Here is a 24,946-nt window from a genome sequence, read left to right as displayed (position 1 = left end):
GTCAGATGAAAACGAGGAATTCATGCTGGTGAAGAATACCACCGCTTTAGGGTACAGTCCACCTCAAGTATTTCCTCCCACATCTCCACCATCATGGGTTATGAAAGATCCAGTGACAGTGGTTTTTGTTCCTTTACTGTCTTAAAAGTCTTACATTACTATTTCTATAATTTTATTCCAACTTTTTTCTACTAGATGCTTCAGCTCTCATCTTTAGAGTAAAAAATGTGTCTTATACTTCTTTTTCTCATTTCTACCCTTTCTGTACTGATTTCTCTGTGCTGTCATTACCACCTTCCCAAATACTCACTCATTCTTTTCATTTTTTCCCTACAGTCTTGAGCTCTCTCCTTTTCATCCTGCTCACCCACACAGCTGGTAACAGGAGGCACTGGCAAGAGCTGCTGTCTCAGACAGGAACACACAACTCCACGTGCATGCAAGAACTGTAATTTAAGTTCTCCAAGCAAAGTCTGTGTGTGGAAATGCAGAGAGAGGAAGAGCCAACACAGGCATCTAAAATTGCAAACCAGCTTTCAGGTAGGCAGGGAAGAGAAAGATGGTCTTGAAGATATACCTTGCCTCTTCAAGAGAGCCTCCTCCTCCCTCAAGGGAAAGACAGTGCACTTTTCCCCTTGCCCAGCTTTGTCCCCCTCCTCCTCCTCTCTTCCACGGGGAATGTGGAAGCCTGTCCCAGCTGCTGAGCTGCTCCATCTACCACTCCTTGTCAGCTGCCTCTCCGCAGAGCATACATCTGATTCCCAGAGCCGGCTCACGCTGTGCAGAGCAGCGAACAGGAGCAGCCGGCAGGCAGCAGTGGAGGGGACGGCTGAGCAGCTGCTCTGCGCACGGGCCCAGGACAGTGCCCAGGACAGCTGGTTTTATCATTTATTACGCGTATTGTAGCGTCGTGTCGTTACGACTGCATTCCAACAATTGTCTCCAAATATTTATGGGCAGAGCTACTTGGTGTTAATTACTGACTGATCAGAAAAAAAATATAAAATTAGTAAATGTTTGATATCTTGACCAGTAGTTCATCTGGTACCAAAACCTCTTGAATTCTGACTGAGTCAAAGCAAACAATGGCAAATGTGAAGATTCCAAGAAGCACTTTTTCAGCTGAAGCTTAGCATACTAGCATGTAGCCAAACCTGTTAAGCTACAGAGGAACAAGATGTTTTACCATTTTTAGCTTTTAATTGAAAAATGACATGGAAGCAATACATGGCCATCGAAACCTGGCAGATCAAAACCTCAGTAAAATAAAACTCGAATTCTATTTAACATTTCATTTGAGCCTCAGAAGATTAAATTTCAGACTGATTAACACTGTTGTCTTCTCCTTGTATAAATTGTTTCCCCATCACTTCTCAGTTTCATTACTTAGTGCTAAAGAAGTTCACGCCAGAAATTTTTTTCACGTGTAATAATTTAAGCTTTAATTTAAAACCACAGAACATTCCCTTAGGATTTAAAAAAAAAAAAATCTTGGTTTGGCCAAAACAAACACATTATAACACACACTTCTTCCTCTAAGTTGCAAATACAAAAACTGAATAATTAAATGACAATTCTCACAAGTGCTTTCCATCTTCTCCCCAAAGAAACCAACATGAAAAAAATAGTACATATGCTGCTTGTCCTGTTGTTGTATTACATTTTGGTATATCCATAATGTTATCCTATAAAAATTTCTAACATCCTTTACCATAAGAATGTTAGAAAGATACCTGAACCTCATTTTACCTTCAGCCTCTGTACATCAAAAAAACCACGCAACCAATAACAAACAAGGGAGTTGAACAGGGGCAATGGTTTTGAAACCATAGTTCTTGTGTATCCTGAAAGGCATTTACAGTCATTTAAAACATTTTCTACTAATTGGAAGTAGCTTACCTGAAGGACAGGCACTTTTTGTGGTGTGTTTTGTGGTGACTGGTGAAGCTGTGCCCAAGGCTGGTGATGAGGATGTGGGGGTGGTGAAGATTGGTGATGTATCCCTGGATGAGGCTGCATGGGAGGACAGGTTGGCATTTGCTGTTGAAAAGACTGCTGTTGACTAGGAAGCTGCTGGCCAGATATTAGTCGCTCTTGTATTGCTTGTGGATCTGCAAGGCCAACACCTGGACAACCATTTGGTCTCATGTGCCCACCCATCTCCCGTGGTGTTGAAGACATACCCATAAATGGACGATTCTGTTGCATGTTTCTGGGGCCCATATTCCTTTGTCCAATTCCCATGGCACCAGGGGGCTGGTGTGACGGCTGAGGATGGGGTATATTTGGGTAACTGCCAACTTCCATTGGTATTCCAGCACTACCGGGTCTAACCTGTGGAGGAGGTGTACCTGCTGGATTACTCATTGCTTTCATAGGTGACATGGGAGGTGGAGAGGCATAAGTTCCCTGAGGCTGTGAAGGGTGCATAGTTTGCGTGTTCATTTGGTTAAGTGAGCCACTAGGGTGGATGGGCTGCTGGTGCATTAGTCCTTGACCACTGTTTGATGGAAATCCGACAGCATTTGGGTATCTTGGTACAGATTGATTCATTGGAGTGTTATTTGTAAGGCCTAAATTCTGATTCATCCCTGTATTATTAACTAATCCCTGATTAAGGTTACTGTAAGGATATCGAGAATACTGCCCTGAGTTGTTTATAGTAGGTGAGGGTACCGTCTGGCTCCGAGAACTAAAATTAAGTGTTTGCGGCCTAACAGCACCCTGCTGGGGAGGATTAGGGGAGAATCTGGGACTGTGGGCTACTGATTCCCCATGGAGAGCAGTAGGGGGATGGTGGTGAAATTGCTGGACTGAATGTCGCAAAGAAGGTGCCATACTGGGATTCTGCTGGGGCACATGAGACAAGTGGCCAGGTCCTGAGGTGGCAATGAAAGGGTTTCCCTGATTGAGGCCTTCTTGGCCTTGAGAAAACTGGTTCATCCTCTGCTGCTGCGGCTGACCGTGCTGCTGCATTGAAAAATCACCACGAGCCATGTAGTTTCCCATCTGCTGCATGTGCTGAGGATGGCCCTGCCCGGGGGGTCCGGAGGGTGCCTGTGGCGGCTGTGTCGGCTGCGGCTGCTGCTGCTGCTGTTGCTGCTGGTATGGTGCTCTTATCTGGTCTGGCACTTGAACTGCCCGTGGTCCCCACATGGAGCCACTGTCTACGAAGGGCTGGCCGTGTCTTTCGTTCTGCATGCCGGGATAGACTCCCATCTGACCACCAGCACCACTGCTGTGAGGAACCTGAGGAACTGGAGGGTTGTGATACTGCGAATGAGGAGACGCTATACCATTCCCAGGGGCATTGCTTATCATCCTGTTCGGCTGATCCATCAGGTGCATTTTCTGCTGTTCGTATTGATTATAGTGATCAAAGTGGGTCAACTTGGCTTGGTTTTGATTTGCAGGAGGATGATGAAGAGATGACTGTAAAGTGGGAAATCCTTGATCCATGGGCATTTGCTGACCCATAGGATTCACTGTATTTTCAGGATATCCACATTCTCCAAGACCTTCCAACCCTTCACTGAAAATATTCCCATCTTCTCCAAACAGACTCATCATTCCTGGATCTGCCATCTTTTTTCAGCACACAGCTCCTTGGAGCTACAACCAGAATGTTAGTCTGTGCTTCACCTCGGTGAGGTGTTTTGTCCTCAAAGCCTTTAATCCTCAACTAATCTCCTTCATGTCATTCCATATTTCCTTAATTCTTTTGGACCACGCAGTGTCAGGCAAAGTCTGGTTACTGCTCCTAGAAAAAGCAGGGGAAGGGGGAGAAAGAGAAGAAGATATTAAAATAAATAGCATCAGGCAACATAAAGAAAACATACTTGACTGTTTTTAAATGCGAGCTACTTTCAGCCCCCTGAAATACATCTTAAAAATCTATTTCACATTATGAAGGATTCATTAGCTTTATCTAAAGCTTTATTATGATAGAGAGTTAGGAAGCAAGCAAAACACCAGTCTTAACCTTAAATTAATCCATTCACTACACTTCCTAGTGCTCCTTTCTTGGGTGGAACAGAACAAAAGAATACAACACGCAGCAGCAGCAGCTGCCACAGCAGGTAGGCAGATGTATGAATATAGCTGAGCAGCCCATCTGCTGAACTAAAGCCCTGAAAATGCTCTAGTTACCAACAGCATGTCCTTAACCTTATTCCCCTGAGCTGCGTAATCAGATGAGCAAGCAGAAGCATCGGGTCCTACGACGAACTGAAGTTAGTTATATGCACAACAGATTTTTCAAATGCATACAGAGATGACCCACTAAATGCAGACCAAACTCCAAGACTTAGCCTTTAGGAAGGGATTTTTTTTTAACACACAGTTTAGCCTAATTTAAAGAATTTGTACACTGAAAGACACAATGCATGTTCCCCTTTCAGCAAAGCTATATGCTCAATTTGTGTAAGAAAATCAAATTTAAAAGGTACATCATATGATAGGGTGGGTTTCTCAATCCTTATCCTAATTTCCTTTTTACGATGGTAACACAGAATAGCATCAATGGAGTTCATTACTCTGATTATTGTGCTACTACTGCAACTACAGCACTTTGGAAGACCACAATGAAGTTCTGTTGTCTCCAGAACTTGAATACTCACTCAAGAGAATTGCTAATAGCAAAAGGACTTAACAAAAAGCTAACCTAACAAGGTACACATTTAGACTTGGGGAAAAAAAAGCAAAAAGCAACAACACAGTAACAGAACAGAATCAGAAAAGTTCTCATTTAGATTTTCCACAGGGAAGACTGATCTATTTCAAAATCTGTCCCCTATCCTCTTCCCACAAGAACTCAGAAGATTTGTTCAGACCCATTTTTTATGAACAAGAGTAGTCTAATGCTGTCTTTTTCTTCTTTAAAATCAAAATTTTAAACACTGTGTCTTACATGCAAAATAAACTTTAAGACAATAGTCAAGGGAGCCCATACACTTAGCAAGTAAAACTATTTTTGTATCTTTGTTGTAATTCAGTGGCGACTCTGCTAGCAGATACCAACTGCCCTCAACCAGCAACCAAAGTAAAGAAGATTTACAAGTTTTTGCTTTCACATCTTGCATTCTTTTGTGGAGGACACAAAATGCCAGGCCAGACTGTTTGACTGAAGGTGATTTGTCCCAAACAAGTTTTAGGGAGAAAATATCAGCACATTTATTACCCTTCTTGTAGCCACTGTCAAGAGGACCTTCTACAGCATGAAGCAGAGGGCAAAAGGAAAGGCACAAGCATTTATCACTCCTCTTAAAATAGCATTTGAATGTCACCTTTAAAACCACACACTTAAATCTCTTTAGTGCTCGGCTGGGATATTAACACCTCCTAAATCACTTGGAGGTAAACTCCTATGAGCCATCTTCATATCTCTAATATCTATTTGGTTTTATTCAATTTCAATTATTAGGCAGAAGCCATCTGTAATATTTACCACCTCATTTTGTTTATTAGAGCACACCATAAGGAAGTTTCAACAAGGTGAGAAGGAACCCCCTTCACCAAAAAGAAGCTTCTGCTATTAGACTGCTCCAGAGCAGACTGCAGCCATGGTGAAGATCCCTGATGGCTCAAGGACGTCTGGCACTGTGACTACTGATGCTCACTGCCATCAGGAGCTGTTAAAGCTGGACTTCAGTGTGCACTGAGAGTCTCCATCTAACAGAACAGTCTTTGCCTGGAAATGCTAAAAAACAGAGCGCACAGATACTGTTACCTCCCAAGCACTGATGTAATCTGGGCAATATCAAACTGAAGCCGAGTAGATCTCACCCATCCACTAGAAACAGCCACACAGTTATGAACATGTAAGAATTTCCACTCATTTTATTATATAAATCATGCCTGCTAAAAGAACCGTTTTTACGACAAGCAGGCTCTACTCTCCTGAAGCACTAATGAAACTTTATAACAAGCTAACAGAGCACCTCCTGAAACAAGGTTACAAGCATCAAGCAGGCGTTTGAATCTGCTTTGTTTACTGTTTTTCAGCTGACAAGTGTCCAATAAAATTCAGGCAAGTCAGCCACTGATGACAGTCAACATCAGCTCACAGTAGCTTGGATCTGCTACTATACCCAGTGAACCAAATGAAAATAGGGTAAGGGTTTTGCTTTACTAAACACACATTGTTCAGCTCACACCATCCCAATTTGCAGGTTGGGTTAAGTACTGTCCCACACAACGCAGAAGATGTGCTAGGGAACCTAGCACTTGCCCTGCTTCCTGAGCACACACTCTTTCAAAAGAAAAGTAACCTTTAAGTTTATGATGCAGTTTGTAAACAAACAAATCCATCATCTAAAGTAACAGCAAAAACGCTGCTTGCCATTACGTGATTTTAGATCTGCATTTTTATCTGAGGCATGAATCAACTTCATGTTTGAGCTCTGGATGCTAAAGTTACTACATCTGAAACACAGCGTAAGTCCGTGGTAAAGAAGTCTCAAATTTTAGGAGTATTCTCCAGATTTAAGTCCAGCCTCAAATTTAATGACCACAGCCCTTAACAGTCAGTTGTGCTCTTGCCAAACACCTTATTCTACTTTCCCCAATAAAAGTCACACCTCTGATGTGATATATGGCTAACAGCAGCTGTTGAAGCATGAAAGACAGTAGCAGCTACAGCCTGATCAAAATAAATTAACCAATGTTTTGATAAGGAAATAGTCAATACTGGAATTACCTACTAACCTTGCAACCATCTATTCTAACACGGTAGGCATCTCTGTAGTTAAGCAAGTCACAAGAGTCACAGCCTTATTTTAAGTTGCAACTATGTCTGCTTCTTTCAAAACAAAAGAAAGCCAACACACAAATAAAAGTAGAATCTGCATCAAGCAATAATTCTAGTTAAAATACTCATTCAGCACCAGTGTTCCCTTCCCCATAAAGGTAGACATACTAACAGCAAGACTAACTGTGATAAACTGAGCTTACAGTAATTTTTTTTTATTAAGCAGTTTAAAATAAGGGATGGTACATCTTCTTTACATTTCTTACAACTTAAAATCAACACACACAGAAGCAGTGACTCTTTGTTGGGTACAAAGTGAAGAGTATCTGAACCCTTAGAAAAGTGGATAGCTGAAACAAAGTATGAATGTATGAAAAGACAGTGAATTTTTTTTATTACCATCTTAAACCGTACAGTTTAACTCATAATCTGCTATAAAATTCTATCACTTTTCTCTTCCTGAACATGAAAGATGGCTCCAAGAAGACTGACCTAGAGTCAATGAATATATTGCGTTAAGGCTGCCTAGGCAGCCTGTTTCTGTTCAAAGCAGTGGTGCCATCCCAACCACCAGGACACAGTCAATTGCTTAACAACCCTGTTGTCTCAACAGACAAAGCTTACATTTACTCCAGTTTCCAACATTCCAGTCTTAAACAGCTAAATCTCGAATTTAAGTAGTAGTTAACCATTGTCCAGCTTAATATTCCAAAGCTGCATGCACTCAGTTGTCTTCAGCAGCTTCCCACCTTTATAAGCTGAACTAAACTGGCTGCTGCATACACATAACTTATTAGAGCTGCAGACACTAAAAACCTGAACTTCATTAGTTTTGCTCCCAAAGCAGCAGATCCAGGCAGTTAAGACCAGGAAGCAGCAAGGACAGCACACAGATGCCCATGCCCTCCACACCATCCTCACATTCTGCCGTTGAAAAGAATATTTTGTAAATCAACAGGTTCCTTGATTCAGCTATCAACCCTTCTAAGAAGAAATTCAGCAGCATTTGGCTGTGCAGCAAATAAACTGAATAAACAGAAGGTGAGAAGGCAACTAATACTGACTGCTCCAAGCCTGAAATGACATGTGTCATGCAGAGTTATATTTTTACAGCTATTAGTTGATACCTCTGACAAAACTCTGAAGTACTTGACAGACACAAACAAACCAGCTACTCACATAATGGAAGTATGCCCTTACATACAATGCAATAAACACCACAAATACCGTGCTATTTTGAAGAACTAGGCTAAAAAGACCTCTCATGCTAAAAACAACACCATGCCAAAGGTCATTTTGAGACCAGAGCCTCAAAATGTAGGATTAAACATTAGGCTACTAAATCTGCATTTAAACATTGCACATTTAAACTGCTTTTCAAAACTGCTAAGCTCCTGCTGGCTGTTAGGGGTAGTAATTTAAGCATTTGCCGCATGGAAGGACATGACATAAATGACAGCAATGAAAGTCACATTCTTATTTTACTCACAAAGTTGAAGGAAAACATTCACCAAAAACTTCATAAACACATGTAACACCATGACAACATAGAAAAAGTCACGACAAGGCATTCAAATTGAGCAAGACGGCTGGTGAGGCTTCTACATTTCACCTCATTCACCTACTGAGCACACAGCACTGCTGATGCCAGGACAGTTATGCAAGTGCCTGACCATGTCTGTGGGAAGCATGCCTCGTCTCCTACGTGCTTAATGCTTACTTTTCATTGCTGTCACAGACACCACACATGGTACGCTCCTCCTGCATATAGATTAGCCAAAATATAAGACCAGACCTGTAAAGTGATTGCAACATCATTTCTGACTGCAGGTTCCAAAGAAACTTGGTTTCCTGAATGCCTGAAGACCTTTTTTTTTTTTTTTTTTTTTTTTAATTCACTTAATTCACTTAGAATGCTTTCCTACTATGCACTTCACACAGCACAGCTGTGTTAAAAATTAAGTTCGTACAGTCCAGACATCAAAGGATGGCAGGAATCTCGTTCCCCCTCGTCCCAGGAAAGGAAGACAGGACTTGCAAAGATGAAAAGAATGACCTGATGCACTTCAGGAGTATTCTGACTTAGTGGGAAGCATCAGCAAATATGACTTAAGCATTTCTTAAAAGTTAGGTTTCACCTTTATCTTAGTAGAATTCCATTAGTTCCTCAGAGAAATACATCCTTACGAGAATTTGCAGTAGCAACTTAAAGGCTGTCAATGTCTCTTGTTAAATTAAGAAAAGGGAGGGAGGGAGGGGGGGAGAGAAAACCTTAGGTGCCTTTCCTCAAAGGTCACAGGTTTTGCCAATGTGCAATCAGCTAAAATGCCATGAATGATATTCAGTAACATTTTTTTGCCAAGAAATCCATGAAATCCTACATTTCTCATAAAATCTTTCCACAAAAGCCAGGTTGGATTTTATTTCCTTAATGTATGATGTATGCTGGCAAAAACAGGCTTTCACCGAGGCAACTGAGGGCACTACAGCCTTCGAATATTTGGCAGCTTGCTGCTGTCAAGCAGCTGATGCAGGAATGACCAGCCCAGAGTTCAGCCTGTGCCACACATTTGGAAACAATATCCTACGTCATTCAAGTTCACAGGAGCTCTGATAGGAGACCACAAAAGCGTCACTTAGGAGGACTCTGATGCAAACCCACTGAGCCTTGCTGTTACATCACATGAAGGCATTCACCACACCAGTTGGGCTGCAAACTCTTTACCCTAACATGGCAGCACTCTAATTTTAAGCCAGCACCTATAATATCACAGAAGAAGCTTCAGCATGTCTTTTCTTTCCTGATAAGAAGAACAAGAGGAAAGTTTAGAGCCATTTATAAGAGTATGTACTTAGAGGCCTTTAGTGAGGTAACCAGAGGAATAAAAAATAAATTAAATTTTAAAAAGATTTTTAAAACCAACAACAAAAAAAAAGGTATTTTTTACATTTAAGTACAGTACAAACATGAGGTGAGAGAAGAGGGAACAAGCCTCATCTAGAAATACTTCACTTTTAGTGTTACGTAACCTGGAATTTTAAGAGGCCTTTTTCATTGCAGGACCACCCTCTCTCCCAACCTAAGTTTAAAACGCCGATGTGAGGTGATTCATCTAAAAATAGTCCCAGATAAGTAAGAGAAACAATTGCGGTCACAAAAATATTTCAGGAATACTCTTCAAAACATTTGACAGAGGTGTTAACCTCACAAATAACTTCATAAAGGGGAGCAGTAACATGCTTAACGTGACCCCTTGATGAGGTTTGACCATGACAAAGCAGCAGTGTAACCAACATTAAAAAAAAAAATATATATGGAAAATTGTATGGCCTGCAGGGCAGCGTTGTTTCGGTGGGCTGGGGACGGCGAGCTGAGCGCTCGGCGCTCCGCGGCTGTGCGATGGCCAGGCGAACACAAAGCGCTAGCAGGGCCAGCGGGGCGGTGGTGTCACGGAGAAGACCTATATTGTCGCCATCAGTCACCCAGAAATCTCCCCGCAATTACATTCCCTTCTCAAGCTGACACTAAACCGGCCCGGGTGTTCAAGAGGTGGGGCCAGCGGCGACCCCGCTGGGGCGCTGAAAAAACACCCCGTGCAAGCGATGGCTCCGGGCTTTTTGTGCACCTACTGCAGTTGTCACTGATTAACCAACTGATCTGGCAATTTCCTACATTCTTTTGCATTTAAAAAGGATCTGAGAGGCCCGAGAGTCATCCCCTTGCATATTCCCGGGGGAGTGGGAGGCTGCGCTCCGTCCTGCTGGGCCTGGGCGCGGAGGGGCCCCGCCACCCTCCTGCCCTCCTCCCCCAGCCCGGGCCTGCAGCTGAAAATAATTTATCTGCTCGCTCCGCCGGGCTCCCGGCATATGCGATTGGGAGGGAAACGTATCCATCATGGATAAACTTGAGCACAAAGACAGGCTGAGTGTCACAGGATACAAAAGGGCAGAGGTCGCCGCGGCGAACGGGAGGGTTTGCGCAGGGCAGGGCAGGGCGGCATGGCCGCCGCACCGCAGCGCCGGGCCAGGCCTGCCCTGCCCGGCCGGGCACGGCCCCCGAGGTAAACAAAGCCGAGCCATCAAAACCGGAAAAAAAAATAAAAAAACAACCTGAAAACAACGGAATAACGGAGGGGTGACGAAGCTCTAAGTGACACGGGGCCTTTCCCCGCTCCTTTCGCCGAAAGCAGCTCATGGTGTTTACACCCAGTAAGTTGGGAACTGTAAAAATTCATGAGGTGGAGACTCAAATGTTTCCCAGAGTTTCTGAACACGTGATTTTCACCGAAATGTATTTTTTTTTAATCACGGGCAGGTTTTAAGACTTAATCGTATCCCAAAAGGCTATTTCCAGCCATAGAATTATGAGCGCTTTAAAGTAGCCAGACCCTATATTTTACTTTACCTGTTACAAGGCCAATACAATCATGTTTCATTCATAGTTTATGAAGTCTGAAAAACCACTTGATGAAATTACAGTCTACCGATACCACACATGGTATATTTGTCCACGTATATTCTATAATCATTTCAATTTATGACTTGTACTTAAGAGTCATTTTCCTGTACATGTGTTCTTCATAAATAGTGGTAGATCGCAGTCTGCGCTCGTACAGGAACCACATATCCACACTCATTTCTGTGAAGATAAATACACCCTGGGCACCCAAAGTGAAAAGCCAGTTTGCACGTGACTAAGGAGAACACACTTGGGACTCAGGAACAAAATGGTAGTTCCCCCCTTACACTCTTTACGTGTGGCAAGATGAATCATCCTACATCTGAACTTAAGCTCTCACTCAACTTCCAGTACTGATGATCCTTTTTGCCTCATACGCTTAAGCACACCGTCTTGACCCTTTCAGCAAAGAAAAAAATTATTACATACTACACCAGGAAAAGATTACAAATTGTCTCTCTTAGAGAAAGGTAACACCAGCATTTCCTAATGTATTTTAAATGAAATCACACAGTGAGTGGCTTGGATTGGAAGACCATCCCAAGACCCCAACACTGGATTTTACAAATTTAATTTTTTGGGGTTTTTTTACAAATTTTAACTTAGTTACAAAAAGACCTGTAGCATCAAACTAATTGTGTATTTTATCATATGCTAGAGACTATTCAAAAGAAATGTTAAATTATTTCACTAAGTTAAAATCAGCCACAAAGAAGAAGGGCTGGGGAGGAGGGTGTGAAGACAGACAGTACCCTACAGGAGAGAATACAGTACATGGAGAAAATAGATTTCAGAAACCTCCATTTAGTGCTTGGACTGTCAGGTGGGTCCAGTAATGTCCCACAGAATACAGGGGACAGCTGAGATAGAGGACAGATACCCAAATGAACTTTTACAACTACTCTAAATTGGACTACTTAAATTTGAGAGGCTTGTTTAACAAAATTAACATACACACCTTGAACATTCTGTTGTTTTTTTGGAGAAGGATATAACAGAAAAGAGGTTTACTCTTGGTCAGTGCAATGGAAGCAGGCTCTTGCACATACAAATGAAGTCTGAAAATTTTTTGTGTGTTTTTTTTTGTTGTTTGTTTTTAACATTACACCTGGCTCACAGTGATCATCAGTACTTATTCAAACCACAACATAAACAGCTATACCAAGCTGTTCTCCCCAGTGGACAATGCCAAGGGAGGAGCTCTCCACAGCTTCTAGTGTATAAGACTAAGATACTTAAGAGAAAGCTCAAGTTGACTCAGACAGGGAAAAGGGGTGCCCAGACAGCATAAACAATAGTGCCAGAAGTTTTAAAATTGCACTGGGGACTGTCAGATGAGTGAAACCATTGTCAGTCCTCCTGTGCAGTGTGGCCCCTCTGTCCAAGCAGGACTGAGCTCAGTGTTTTTCCTCTATAAAAGCAGGTTCAAAGGGAAGACAACCAAATTTTCTTGTGCAGAACTTTAATGGGACATCAGTTTTTTTCTTCACACAGAAGAAAACCAACTGGGGTGTTTTCAAGCATTTTACTTAATTGATTTGCAGTTCTAAAATTACTTCAGGGTAGTTAAGTTCAAAATTAACAAAATGAGCCTTCCAGTGGAAAATTTGTCATGTAAAATTCTAGAAGTATGCAATTTCACTCCCTTCTCATCAAGATTTTTAAGAACTTGGAAGTAACTGTCTTTTGATGTGCAAACTGCTGACCCAGAACCCAGAGTCAGAGTCATTCAAACTACTGCAACCAACAGGAGCAGCTGACATTCATCTACCACATTTTTTTACACCCAACAGGGAAGTTCTTGAGCTATCTTCAATTCCCCGCAAGCTTCGCAGAGGCAAATTACAAACATACGAGAGCAGTGCTGCATCCACAGATTAGATGTGAAAGGGAATTTTTACTCATCTAGAACTGAACTTGGAAACCTTCTCTCAAAAAGCAGGGCTAAACTTAATTTTCTAACAGAAAGCGCTATCTTCACTGTTCCTAATGATTCACAGCCTATTTAAATTACCTGTTAAGCTTATCAATTTTATTGCAGCATCTGCAAAGAATTAGAACTTTCCACACCCTTTTCAGTTAAAATAAACTTTAAAAAAACCTAAAGCCCCCAAAACCCAAACAGACCCAAAACAAAACTTTCCACATTGCCATCCCTTCAACAAACAAAAAAAGTTATTTCTACTCATTAAAAACTGAGGTTAAACTTTAGGGCAGAGGGTCCGTGGGTTTTGTGTGTTTTGTGTTATTTTGTGGGTTTTGTTTTTTTATTTATTGTCGTTGCTTTTGTTGTGGTTTTTGAAGTACGAAAAGCAAGAAAATTAAAGGAGTGGGCAAGCTGCCTACAAGATTATAATACTATTTTACAAGCATAAAAAATAGGAAGGCTTATTTTGATAATTTTGGAAGAGTTTGATTTTAAACTTTGCTTGACTAGGAATTTCTTTTGTGTTTGTAAATACCTGGAAAAGTGAAAGTATGAGCAAGAAAATGGCTCATTAAAAAAACCCAAGCAAACCTATTTAAGTAGCAAGGATCCCAGAAAAAGAGAATTGAGAACTCTTAGCCAAGTACTATATGAAGACTGCTACCATACAGATTTGTGTAAACAGCCAAGTTTAGAGCTATTTCACCTACTATTCAGAGTCCGGTTCTCAGAACAAGACCTACAACAACTAGTGAATTATCTATGTAACAGTGCAATGTAGAAACACTACTAGGTAAATCTTTTTGCTATGAAGAGTCAAAAACCTGCTACTTAAAGGGAATAAACTCCAACACCTAAAAGTGTATTCCTTTGCTTATCAACTATGTAGTGAAGACAGTTAGAACAGGTACAAAGAACTCTGAATTTCCAGTGCTAAACATTTCCAGAGTGACTTTAGCTCTAAAAAACAAAAAAAAAAAAAGGAAGTCTTATCCAGAATAAGATAGCTACCAAAAGACTGAAAGATTATACTACATTTTATTTAAGCATTATAAATGGCATTATTGTAGCATAGACTTAGATCACCTGAACCCAATAATGAAGTGCACAGCGGAGGGAAAAGCATGGATGAGGCTCTGCTAGAGATCAATTGATTTAGAAGTCACAGGAATTAGTGGCAGATTAAATACTTACGCTGTATTAGCAAATATTATTTGGATCTACAGCTGAGACTCAGGTAGCTGTTTAATTAATTATGCTTGCAAAGCAATAAAATCTAGCTCCTTGTCCCTCCAATTACATTTACTATATAAAACTAGTTATGAAAGTAGAAGTATATAAAGCTATTTGAAAGGGAGGATGAACTGCCTGCTGTGACTACACAATGAGCTTCTCTGATAAACATTTTACAGTACCTTTTAAATTACTGTATCTGATCACAAAGCATCATCCAAAAATCTGAAACACATAAAAGCATGATTCTTCCTTTCCTATCCTGCTCAGCAGCTGAAATCCACGTACCTCAGGCAACAGTTATTCCGAAGTTTAGACTTGAAATAGAAGCAAGAGAGATCACCTCAGAGAAGTCCATCACCTCAGAGAAGTCCATGTTATGTCCTCAAGTGAGACTGCAGCTTCAAAGCAAAGCAAGCAATGAACCAGCACACCTCAGTAACAGCCAGACATCAGAATCTGGCTCCTCTGGACACCGTGTACCAGTGTGCCAAGCTTGAACAGGAATGAATTGTTCAGGAATAAAATGCTATTTGAGAAACTTCAGTGCTTAACACTCACAAATAAATGAAGACTTAATAGACTGATCTTCTACCACTTGGTCTTTATATGAACTGTAAAAGAGGCTCTTTTGCCTGCATTTCCCTCAAAACCAGGTCTTACTTCCCAGAGCAATGGTGCCAACACCAACTTCACCTATGGTATCTCCACAGTACTCAATACAGTCTGCACAGCTCAAAAACCAAAAGTAAAGAGTCAAGCAGAAGGTACTGGAACCAGCTTCACCGAGATGTCTACAAGGCAGCAGCAATAGGAACAGCTGTCACCCAGATTTGCTCATTGGGATTGTCACATGTTCCAGCCTCCTTCTGAGCATCCAGGTAAGCCAGCTGCCACCTCCCCTTTCATACGCACTCCTCACTAGTCAGCCAGGCTACTCACAACATCACAATTACACAACAGGCTGCACTGTGATTATATTCAAAAGCTGTTGCTACCAAAAACTAGAAGTATTTATTTAAAATTAAGACTTCTTTGTGTTTGTGTGTGTCTTTTTGTTTTCTTCTGGGGAAGGCTGCATTTGTGTTCGATTTGTGGCTGCTTATAAATTAACTTTCTAGGAGCAGGCTAAGTGAAGGTTTTATTGAACAAATTGCAAGATTTAGACTTGACAATATTGACAGTCTCTTATCAAAAAAGAGTATCTATACTTATATGCAAAATGAACAAATTGCAAGATTTAGACTTGACAATATTGACAGTCTCTTATCAAAAAAGAGTTATGCAAAGCCATAAATGGCACAGACCCTTTTCTGATTATTTAATACCTACATTTTTTAGTCACCTGCATTTATAAGTGCACTGGTTAGGTGTTAAATGGTATATGTATTCTAGTAACTCTTCCTGATGCCTCCATATAAAATGGATTCTTTAGAATGAATGGAAGATGCTATGAAACAAGAATTACTGTGTATGTATAACCTTTTCAGTAATCAGTAATTGAAGCATTAGGTAAAAAGAAAAAACATCAAGAAAACCCAAACAAAACCACTTTAACATCTGTGAGCTTAAAAGGAAAAATTCCCCTACTTTTTAGGGATCTCAAGATTGTAAACAGCATCACATACAGGAAGGATTATTACATTTTTCACAACATCAAGATGCTCTACAAAGTAACAGGCGAAATCACTTTTTCTGTCTGCAATAAACATGTAATTCAATTTAGTTCATTTAAACCAGAGGAGTCAGCTCCACAGTATCAGCCTGGTCCACAAATAGCCCTTGCTGATAATCTGAGAATTTGAGATTGTTGCTATGGCCATGACTTTACCTGAGGATCAACAGTTAATTTTTCATGTCTCACACCTATGCCCTATGTCTTCTTCACAACAAGGACAAAACTGAGCTCTCTCTCACACCTTCTAAAACACTGAGTGAGATACCAGCATTAAAGCTGGAGTAGATTTACAGTAAGGTCCAGAGGAGTACAAAAACCTTTTTCTGCAGAGTTGGGGCCAACTAAAGCAAGTTTAAACCAGAGTCTCATTTGAGAGGCAAGCAGAAAGTATACATCAACAAAGCAGCGATGCAAGGAACATCTACAAGATAGAAATCTATGGAGAACCTCTATTTCAAACCTGTGATGGCAATATAGTCCAATCATTTATTCTTTGTCGGAAAAGCGGTGTCCATCTTATTTCACCAGAGACATGCCACCTTTTAAGGTAATTGATACAAATTAAACAGTGCTATAGAACCCACTGAAATATTTTTACAGTTTTGAGAACTAGATTGAAGATTTCAGCATTTATCACAAACTTCATGTTTCACAGGAGCCAGAGACCATCCAGCCAGTTTCCTCTACTTTTCTGACCTAGGCATCTGCAGTTTTGAATGAATTAAAACCCAGATAACTACTAAAGCATCCATTTAAATTAATTTCCGATTTCTGCTGTACCATACTGTAGCTATTTAATCTGAGAGCCTTGCAGCCAGACAGACCAGCATACCAAATAACCAAACTCATTAAACCATCTGTAGACATTCACTCCACTGTTTGTTGTTCCCAAACTTCAGAAATTACAAGCTGGATTCCCCTTGGCCCTGATCTTGTGTCTTTCCTAGTAATGCTCCAAGTGCAGAACACGGGGTGGGGAAGCTACTTTCCAAAACATTGTAGAGCCTCTTCCTTGACTTCTCCATACACACTCTTAAGTGTTCAGCTGAACTCCCAAACTGTCAAGATGGTAACTGCTCATAAGTGAGCACAGCTGAGAGGCTGAGTTGTGCAGATGTTGTGCAAATCAATGAAAACACTACTTCTCATCAAGTTCTCCCCTTCCTGGTCAGTGTTTCATCTGCTCCCTGTTTTTCAAGACAGCAACACATCTCATGAACACAGAGCTTCTCTTCTCACTCTGCATGCAACAATGTGCGGCAGCTGCACTTGCACATGAAACCATCCAGAAGTATATTACACTTCTGTTAATGCAATACACCTATCATCCCAAAATGCAAACAGTTGCTCCTATCAGCAACTCTGTAATATTTCATTTCTTCAATATCAGTTTCTGCCAACATCAAGCTAATAAACACATGATCCCTAATTAGAAATCAGTGGTTAAGTTACATATACTGTATTAGCCAGGATGTGGGGGCAGAGGGGGGCTAATTTGAGAAATACATAGAAACCTGGCTTTCAGGAGAATAAGAATTAGCACTTTTAATGTGCTCTGGGATTTCAAGTTGAATGTCTGAACCACTTAAAAAAAATCACTTTACAGTAATTTCCAACTCGTTGCCTAACACCCATCTCCTAAGTGACTATCATCAAAACATAACCATAACACTAGCAATGAATTAATATTAAAACCCTTCAGTGAGATCACAGAAGTCCTCAAAAAACAACCCAAGTTGTCAGAGCACACTTTTCCCACACACTGAGTAGTAGTCAGGTTCTGGAAATGAAAGCTTTGTTCAATTACTTAAGTGGGTGCTAGGTACACTTCTCATTTACACATATAATTTTGAAATCCAAATCAATTTGATAGTGTCTAAACAGATTTTAAAATCAAAGAACAGCTACTTCCAAAAAGAAGATGATGCAGTAGTCAGAAAAAGGGAAGCTATGCTCACCCACCAGAACAACTTGACTAGCAAGGGACTGCTCTCTGACAGTTTCATATAGTTTGGCAGGGATAATTAATGAAGTTTTGCAGGGTTTCTGTGTACCAGCAAGTCAGGAGTGGCTACAGTTCTTCACTTATGAAATGGACATTTTGTTATCCATCTATTTTGCTTTACAGAAATACTCTGTTGCAGGCCTGCATTGCCACTCTCTCTCTGCTGATGTTGGTAACTCACCAGTGTCACTCATGAGAGAGCAACAGCCCAGCGATCTGTGAAAGGCATAATCTAAATGACTGCAAAATGGAAGTGCTAAAGACAAGAGCAGCCTAAAATAGCAGTCTGAGGATGGGCAGCAGGCATCTGCCTGCCAAAAGCAAAACACCTCACAGGGTAAAGTTCCCCAGCTTCTGGGCCAAGAGAGTGATGGCCACTCCAAGGTTTCTTAACACCTCCCTTGGCTCCCTGCTACTTCTCACTAGTTGCATATTTTTGTCTTCACAAATAAAGCTTCTGCTATTTCTCCTGTCTGTGTGCTGCAAGTTAACACTTACCATTGCTGGACACTTGCGAGCCCAGCAGATAGAAGCACAGCGACCCTCCCAGGGCAGGGGGCAGCTACCACGTCAGGCAGGTCTACAGCATCACATATGCAACTAAGATGAGCAAACACATTTGCTACAAAGAAATGAAAATGCACCTAACAACGTTTTTCAAAATATTAGATGTGCATGTGTTGCATGCCAGGTTTCTGAGAAAAAAGGAAAATAAGAATGCAAGCCATTTTCTCCAAAACCACAACCCCTTAATTCCCCAGGTCAGTGCAGTGTCTGGTCCTTCAACATTGCACTCGGCTCAGCAGATGAGGAAACAGTCGCACCAGAAGGCCCTGTAACAGATGGAAACCAGAGCAGCTGGAGAGCAGGGAAATGTCTGTGTGGGTGAGGGGGTGGGGGCAGAAAGCCCATCCCCGCTCCCGAGCTTTAAAGCTGCGTGCAGCCATCACGCCCTACTGCAAACTCAGCCCACAGATCTGCTGGGGAGAAAGTTGAAGGAAGCAGTATGTGGCCGGATGATTTACTGCTTCCCAGACTTCCCATCAGGAGAGCAATACTGAGCCATGCAACACAGGGATGCAAGCACTGGGTGTGAGTCCCTCAGGGATGCAGGAGATAGTGGAAAAGAGCAAGCTGAGCATTTGCCTTCTTCATGGAAAGCACAGCAGATGAAAAACTGCCGGCTTGAGAAAGCCTAGAACTGGAGCAGTAAGGAAGGAAACAAAACTACAAATACATACTGGAGAAATGCATAGGGAAACAGTGATATCCAAACCTGTCAAGGTTTGAGGGATCTTTTTTAAAGTAAGAGGTATTACCAAAATGGCACAGAGATACATTTTTATAGAGGAAAAAAACATGGTAAATGCGGAAGAATAAGAATTGAAGATAAAGCTCCTGCCATATGGTACAATTATTCCACTACAGTTTAGATTCACAGCTTTACAACACCTGCGCAGTTAATAACCATATTAAGTCATACATGATGTCACCAGTATTTCCTTTCTTTCTCTGCTTGGTTAACTATTAGGGAAATACATCTAACAGGGGTTTCTATACTTTTGGAAAGGCAAATGACTGTCCATGATTAAGATGCCCATCCCCTGACACAGTTTGGAAAGCAGCCTACCCCCAATTCCCAGATGAGGGAGAGAACGGGACCAAGCCTTGTGAGGGAAGCCCAGCCATTAAGCAGAGATAGTTTGTTATAAACAGGATGAGTGAGGTGGGTTTTTTCCTTCTTTCTTTGTTTCCTTTAATTTTGGCTGGAACTACCTTCTGCAATCCTTTTGGTTCTTCAGGTCAGGAGACAAGAAACTAAACTGATCAACTTGTAAGACGGAAGTCCTCATATTAGAGCAGGAGATTAGAGCGTTAACCCAGATAACACAAACAAGGTCAGTCAACGCTTGTAAAAGGCACACAGAAATACTCCATTATATACATACACCTACATAAAAGTGTTCGTTACCTGGCCTGCCACGTAGAATTAGACTTTGAACATTGATTTCCAGCAGCTGTGAGCAACTGCAAAATTGACAGGGCCGTGGAAAGTTTTCATGACGATTTTTCCTCCTTAGTTATTCCTCTTCCTAACCACAAGCATGATGCTTTTGTTCTACTATTACCCCAGACAAGAAACTGTTCAGGTGCAGTCTGGCACCAGAGGTAAGCTGATCTAACCATTAGCTGCCATCAGAAGATCATTACCACAGGGGTAGCTGAACAGCAATGACAGCACAAGGGAAGAAGCAAGAGTGGTACGGCTGATTTCAAGCATCACAACCCATTGGATCAGCTTATTACTATACCATGCACTCAAACTGCCTTCAGGCCACAGCCAGGTGGTTCAACAACTTAAACTGAAAAGCACAGCAGTAAAACAAGCCAGACATTTGCAGTACAGAAAGATAAAACAGTGTTTGCTGATATGACTTGCAGGAAAAAAAAAATTCTAATTTGGTCAAATATGTGAAAAAAAATTTTCATCCAACTGATGAAACACACAAATCAACAACAAAGACTACACAAAGTATGGAAAACCTTGCAGTTACCTCTAGCTACTCCTGCTGACTGGAAGACTGCTGACTTAAGAGCTATTTCACACCAATGTACAACTCCAGTGAAGGATGTGCAAATATTCTCGGATGTGGCATTAGAATTTCTTTTAGACAAAAAATGTTATATCTCATTGTGACTTACAAAAATAAAGGCCATTTGTGAATACTAAGGATATTTGTCAAGAGAGTCAAATAACGGTTTTAGTTAAGACATTCCAAAAGCAATTAATCCATGGGTGCTCGGAGGACAGCCTCCAGCCGTTCAAGCCAAGTACACACACAGTCCCTCAATGAATGGCTGTGATGGATAAAAACACTACTTAAAGGAAGAATATTTCATTGACATCCATTCAACACCTAAGAAACCTTCTGGACAGCGAGGTAAAACTTTCTTGGATTTTTCATTACACTTCTCTTGCTCACATTGTACTTTTCTGCAGTCTTTCCTAAATCCCCATACTAGAAGTCCATTAGCATAAGACTAGATTTTACATATTCGAGGGGGTTTTAAAACATATTCACCACAAGAATTTTTAAATATATCCCACTATTTGAAACACTTTTGTTCCAAGAGCTGACCATTACAGACTATTTTCTAGATATGGCAGGACAAATTCCTTCCTGTCTGAGAGTTTCCATGGTAATAAAAGTCCCCTTTAAACACATTCACGGTGGTTTGGGCAGGCCAAACAGGCAGCCTTTGTACTGAAAAGCTCCCTCTTTGTACTCCTCTGTGCTGATCCTGCACAAACTACCGTAAAAGTGTATTTTAGTGGAGGCAGAGTAAAACTAAGGCTCACATCAGTTTCACACGACAACTGTTTATTCCACAGTACACATAAAACCCTCTGGAAGATTCCCTTCCCCAAAAGTTTTGAGTGGTTGGAGAAAGCAATCTGCAGGACAGTCTAGGGCATATTTCACACAGACCTAATCCCAGAAACTTTGCCACTTCCACTATTAAAAAAGATGAACTGAAATAACCACCCTCCTTTTCCCATCCCCCCTTCCCCACCATGTAGTCTCACTGGTATTTGGAGATGGCGTATTTACACCAGCACTTGCATCTCTAGTTAAACCATGTACTGGTCTCAATTGACACCTCCACATCAGCACAGAGATCTGCCATGGAAAGGAACTGGGAGAATGACCTAATGTGGCTCAGAATGTTTGGAGGAATATATGGAAGCAAAAGAAAAAAAAGTTTTTCTAATGTTCAACAAAGCACCTCTCTCTAAATTTCTGTCTATTCATATTCACACTTGTGTTTCAGCACCTTTGATTATTAGTAAAAATTTCAGTACATTTAGGTCTTGTTAGAAGTGATTTTTTTTTTTTATTAGGAGTTTACATTTCAGTAAATCTCACAGTATTTCAAATTTAGAAATACTTTTTTCTGCTACCATTACAGCAGACCTTCTACAGATGCCAGATCAACTCAACATACATTGAGTTTCTTAAAGAAATCTTAAGCAAAAACATGCAACTTGAATTCACTAAGAAGGGTTTCATAGACATCCCTTAGATTCTTCTTTTATAAATTTTCAAAAATTTGCATGGAGATCATTTTAGATACAAGATCTCTATATCCGGGTCAAGTTTGTTCACTAGAGTTTTCAACATTGCATACATCTCAATCTCTTAAGTGCAGCTCAGTTCCCAAGCCACTTTCCTTGCTTATAATAAGGGAGAGGAAGTTTAAGCATCTGATTTGCACAATGAGCTTTTCTCCAGTGCTACCATTAAAATTTGTGGGGCTTTTTTCCTACCTCATCTAGTGGAAATTTCAGCATAGCACAGTCAATGTAGCACAGAACTCTCTTATCCTGGCATTTGAGAAAATGTATGAAGAAAGAAGAAAGAACAGCAGGAATAGCTCCAAGAAACCAACATAATGCTTCATTATCTCTCATCTCCACAGTTTAAAACACACACATGCACATCCCCTTTCTCAGCTCCCACCCCTGCCATGTAGCTCATGCCCTGCTGGGTGCCACTGCTACAGAGAAGTCTGATCTTGACTGTGGACTCTCCCTGCTTCCCAAAAACTGAAGCAGTTTGTATGGAAAGCATTATCCAGATGAGGGAAAAATCAGTCTTGAGATCACTTTCACATGCATAAGGATGCAAATACCTTATCTTTGTCAGATCAAATTTAGAGGCATTTAGAGTTACTTTTTGGCAATAGAGGAAACAGCCTTAGAATTACAGCAAATTTAAAATTGTGGGAGGCAATGCAGTAACATTTACGGCAAGCAGACAGAACACAAGGTGTAAGAAAGGCATGTTATGCAGAACTATGTGACCCATAAACCCAAGCTACAGCTGTAACTTTCTGGAGAAGCTTTTTGGTAGGTAAATTTTAAAAAGAAGATCAGACCAGATACAGCAAAACCAGGTGACAGGAAAGTATTCATTAAATGCTTCACAAAATAACAGGTCTAGTGGCTCACTGACTACTAGCAACTGAAAAATTATGGGTTCAGCTTCAGCAAAGCTAGCAGCATTTATTTTTTTCCAATAGAAAGTTTCAACTTGGGCAAAGAAAATGAACAGAATTTGTTTTGGTTGCCAGCAAAACCTGGTCTATCGCTTTCCTTGAAACTAGTCCAATTTAAACAAACATCAATGTAACATCCCACATTTCTCATGCTAGCAAATCTTACCAGGAAGACTTTCCACAAACACATGGTATTGATCAGTTATTATCAACAACAAAAAATTCATATGCAGTCCTTAAGGATCATTTGTAGTAAATCCATCTACTTCAGCAATCTAGCCATAAATCTATCTCCATAAACAGACGCAACACATTAGATGATTTTCACTGTAGGTTGTAATATTTCTGAGTATGTTTAAATTGCTCTCAAATTATGCTTTATCAAGCCATCATGCTGATTGTAAGATAAGTGAATATAATCAGAAAAGGTAAACCCTAGCTTCTATTTCTTATACACCCTCTTCTTAAAATCAGAGTCATTGTACGACAGAGATTTCATTACCACACTGTTCTGACAGAAACCAATATTAATTATTATTTGAATTAACCTTTGAGCCATAGTTTTCATCAGTACCCGGTAAAGACATGGACAATTTCTAATTACATTCTACTCTCATTATAAGTCACTAGGCTGTAAAGCTGCATCTGACAAGACTGCTATACTTGGCCTTGAAATGCTTTGGACTTTGCTATAAATCTTTCAGAAACATCCAAGAACTCATTGAATACAAGAGCTATCACACAGGATGCTTCTCCAACAATTTAGAGGCTGTTTTAAAGGGATAGCAAGTGTGATATGACTGGATTGCAATACTATTCCTGAAGCAAAACAAATTAGCACTGTCTTTATCATTCAGCATGACTACATAGATGATCTTTTACCAAAAGTTAGATACAGTGGATTCACTCAGTCTATCAAGTGCAATTATTCCGTGATCATCAACTAACTCATAATTATATTCAACAAATAGTATAAGAAAATTTAAAATTTATAGACTGAGAGAAGTCTGATTCTAAAGCTTACAGCAAGTATCTACAACACAAGCCATATTTATTACAGACCAGAGAGAAAGGTTTGATCTGCTAAAGAGTTATTAGTTCTCTAGCAGGAAATATGGATTCTAAGGGTCATAAATGAAGAATAACCTGTAATTAATATACAAAAATTAGTGCAAGTGGGCAGTTTTTCTTTTGTAATTTTTCAGCTTTACCTCACATAATCACTTTGCTGCAGTCAGTTATCTAGCCAGGAAAAAATGAAATATACACATGGATTTAGGGAAAGTGAACGCTATTCTGGAGAACAGGTTTCTACCCTCAACTATGCCAAATCTCTTGAACGAACAAATTAAACTTCTAACAGAGTGATTTCTGGCTCTGTAACCCGAGCCTCACTTTTGCAACTTCACAAAGCTCACATCTATGACTAACTCCAAATGTCCAATCTCTAAGCAAAAGACAGTTTTATTTGAAGGAATACCAGAGGCTGGGATCTATCAGATTTCAAAACCAAAACTTGACTTAGCTGCTGACTCAAGACATATTTCAAGATAACAGAAGCATATTTCAAGATACCATTTTTAACCTTCCACTGTTGAAAATACCTGTATCTTAAAACAGAAGCTTGAGTATGTAATCAGTCTAATTCCAGTGAATGACATTTCATGTTAAAGAAACCTTGACTTGGACTAAAGTTTTACAACATGTATTACCTTAGATTTTGTTCATAAAAAAAAAAAAAAAAAAAAAAAAAAAAAAAAAAAAAAAAAAAAAAAAAAAAAAAAAAAAAAAAAAAACAAAAAAAAAAAAACCACAACCAACAAAACCAAAAAACA

General features: G+C 40.4%; 1 protein-coding gene across 11 annotated transcripts in view; it reads right to left on the bottom strand.

Annotated features, from left to right (window-relative positions):
* Window positions 1-24,946, bottom strand: part of CHD7 (chromodomain helicase DNA binding protein 7) — a 133,463-nt gene that overhangs the window by 88,211 nt on the left and 20,306 nt on the right. For 6 of the 11 annotated variants that reach the window (XM_041412998.1, XM_041413009.1, XM_041413008.1 and 3 more), the window contains one exon: window positions 1,900-3,760. In XM_041412998.1, coding sequence (XP_041268932.1) covers window positions 1,900-3,585 — 1,686 coding nt within the window. In that variant the 5' untranslated portion in view covers window positions 3,586-3,760. Of the gene's footprint in view, window positions 1-1,899; window positions 3,761-6,705; window positions 6,758-7,669; window positions 7,875-7,927; window positions 8,172-8,237; window positions 8,353-8,373; window positions 8,389-24,946 lie in introns of those variants that run through there. The other 5 variants (XM_041413006.1, XM_041413000.1, XM_041413001.1 and 2 more) reach the window with 5 other exon arrangements.

Source organism: Onychostruthus taczanowskii, unplaced genomic scaffold (assembly GCF_017590055.1).
Source record: "Onychostruthus taczanowskii isolate IOZ18803 unplaced genomic scaffold, ASM1759005v1 scaffold4, whole genome shotgun sequence".
NCBI lineage: Eukaryota > Metazoa > Chordata > Aves > Passeriformes > Passeridae > Onychostruthus > Onychostruthus taczanowskii.
The sequence above is the reverse complement of the archived record's forward strand: the minus strand, read 5'-3'. Positions and strand labels throughout refer to the sequence as shown.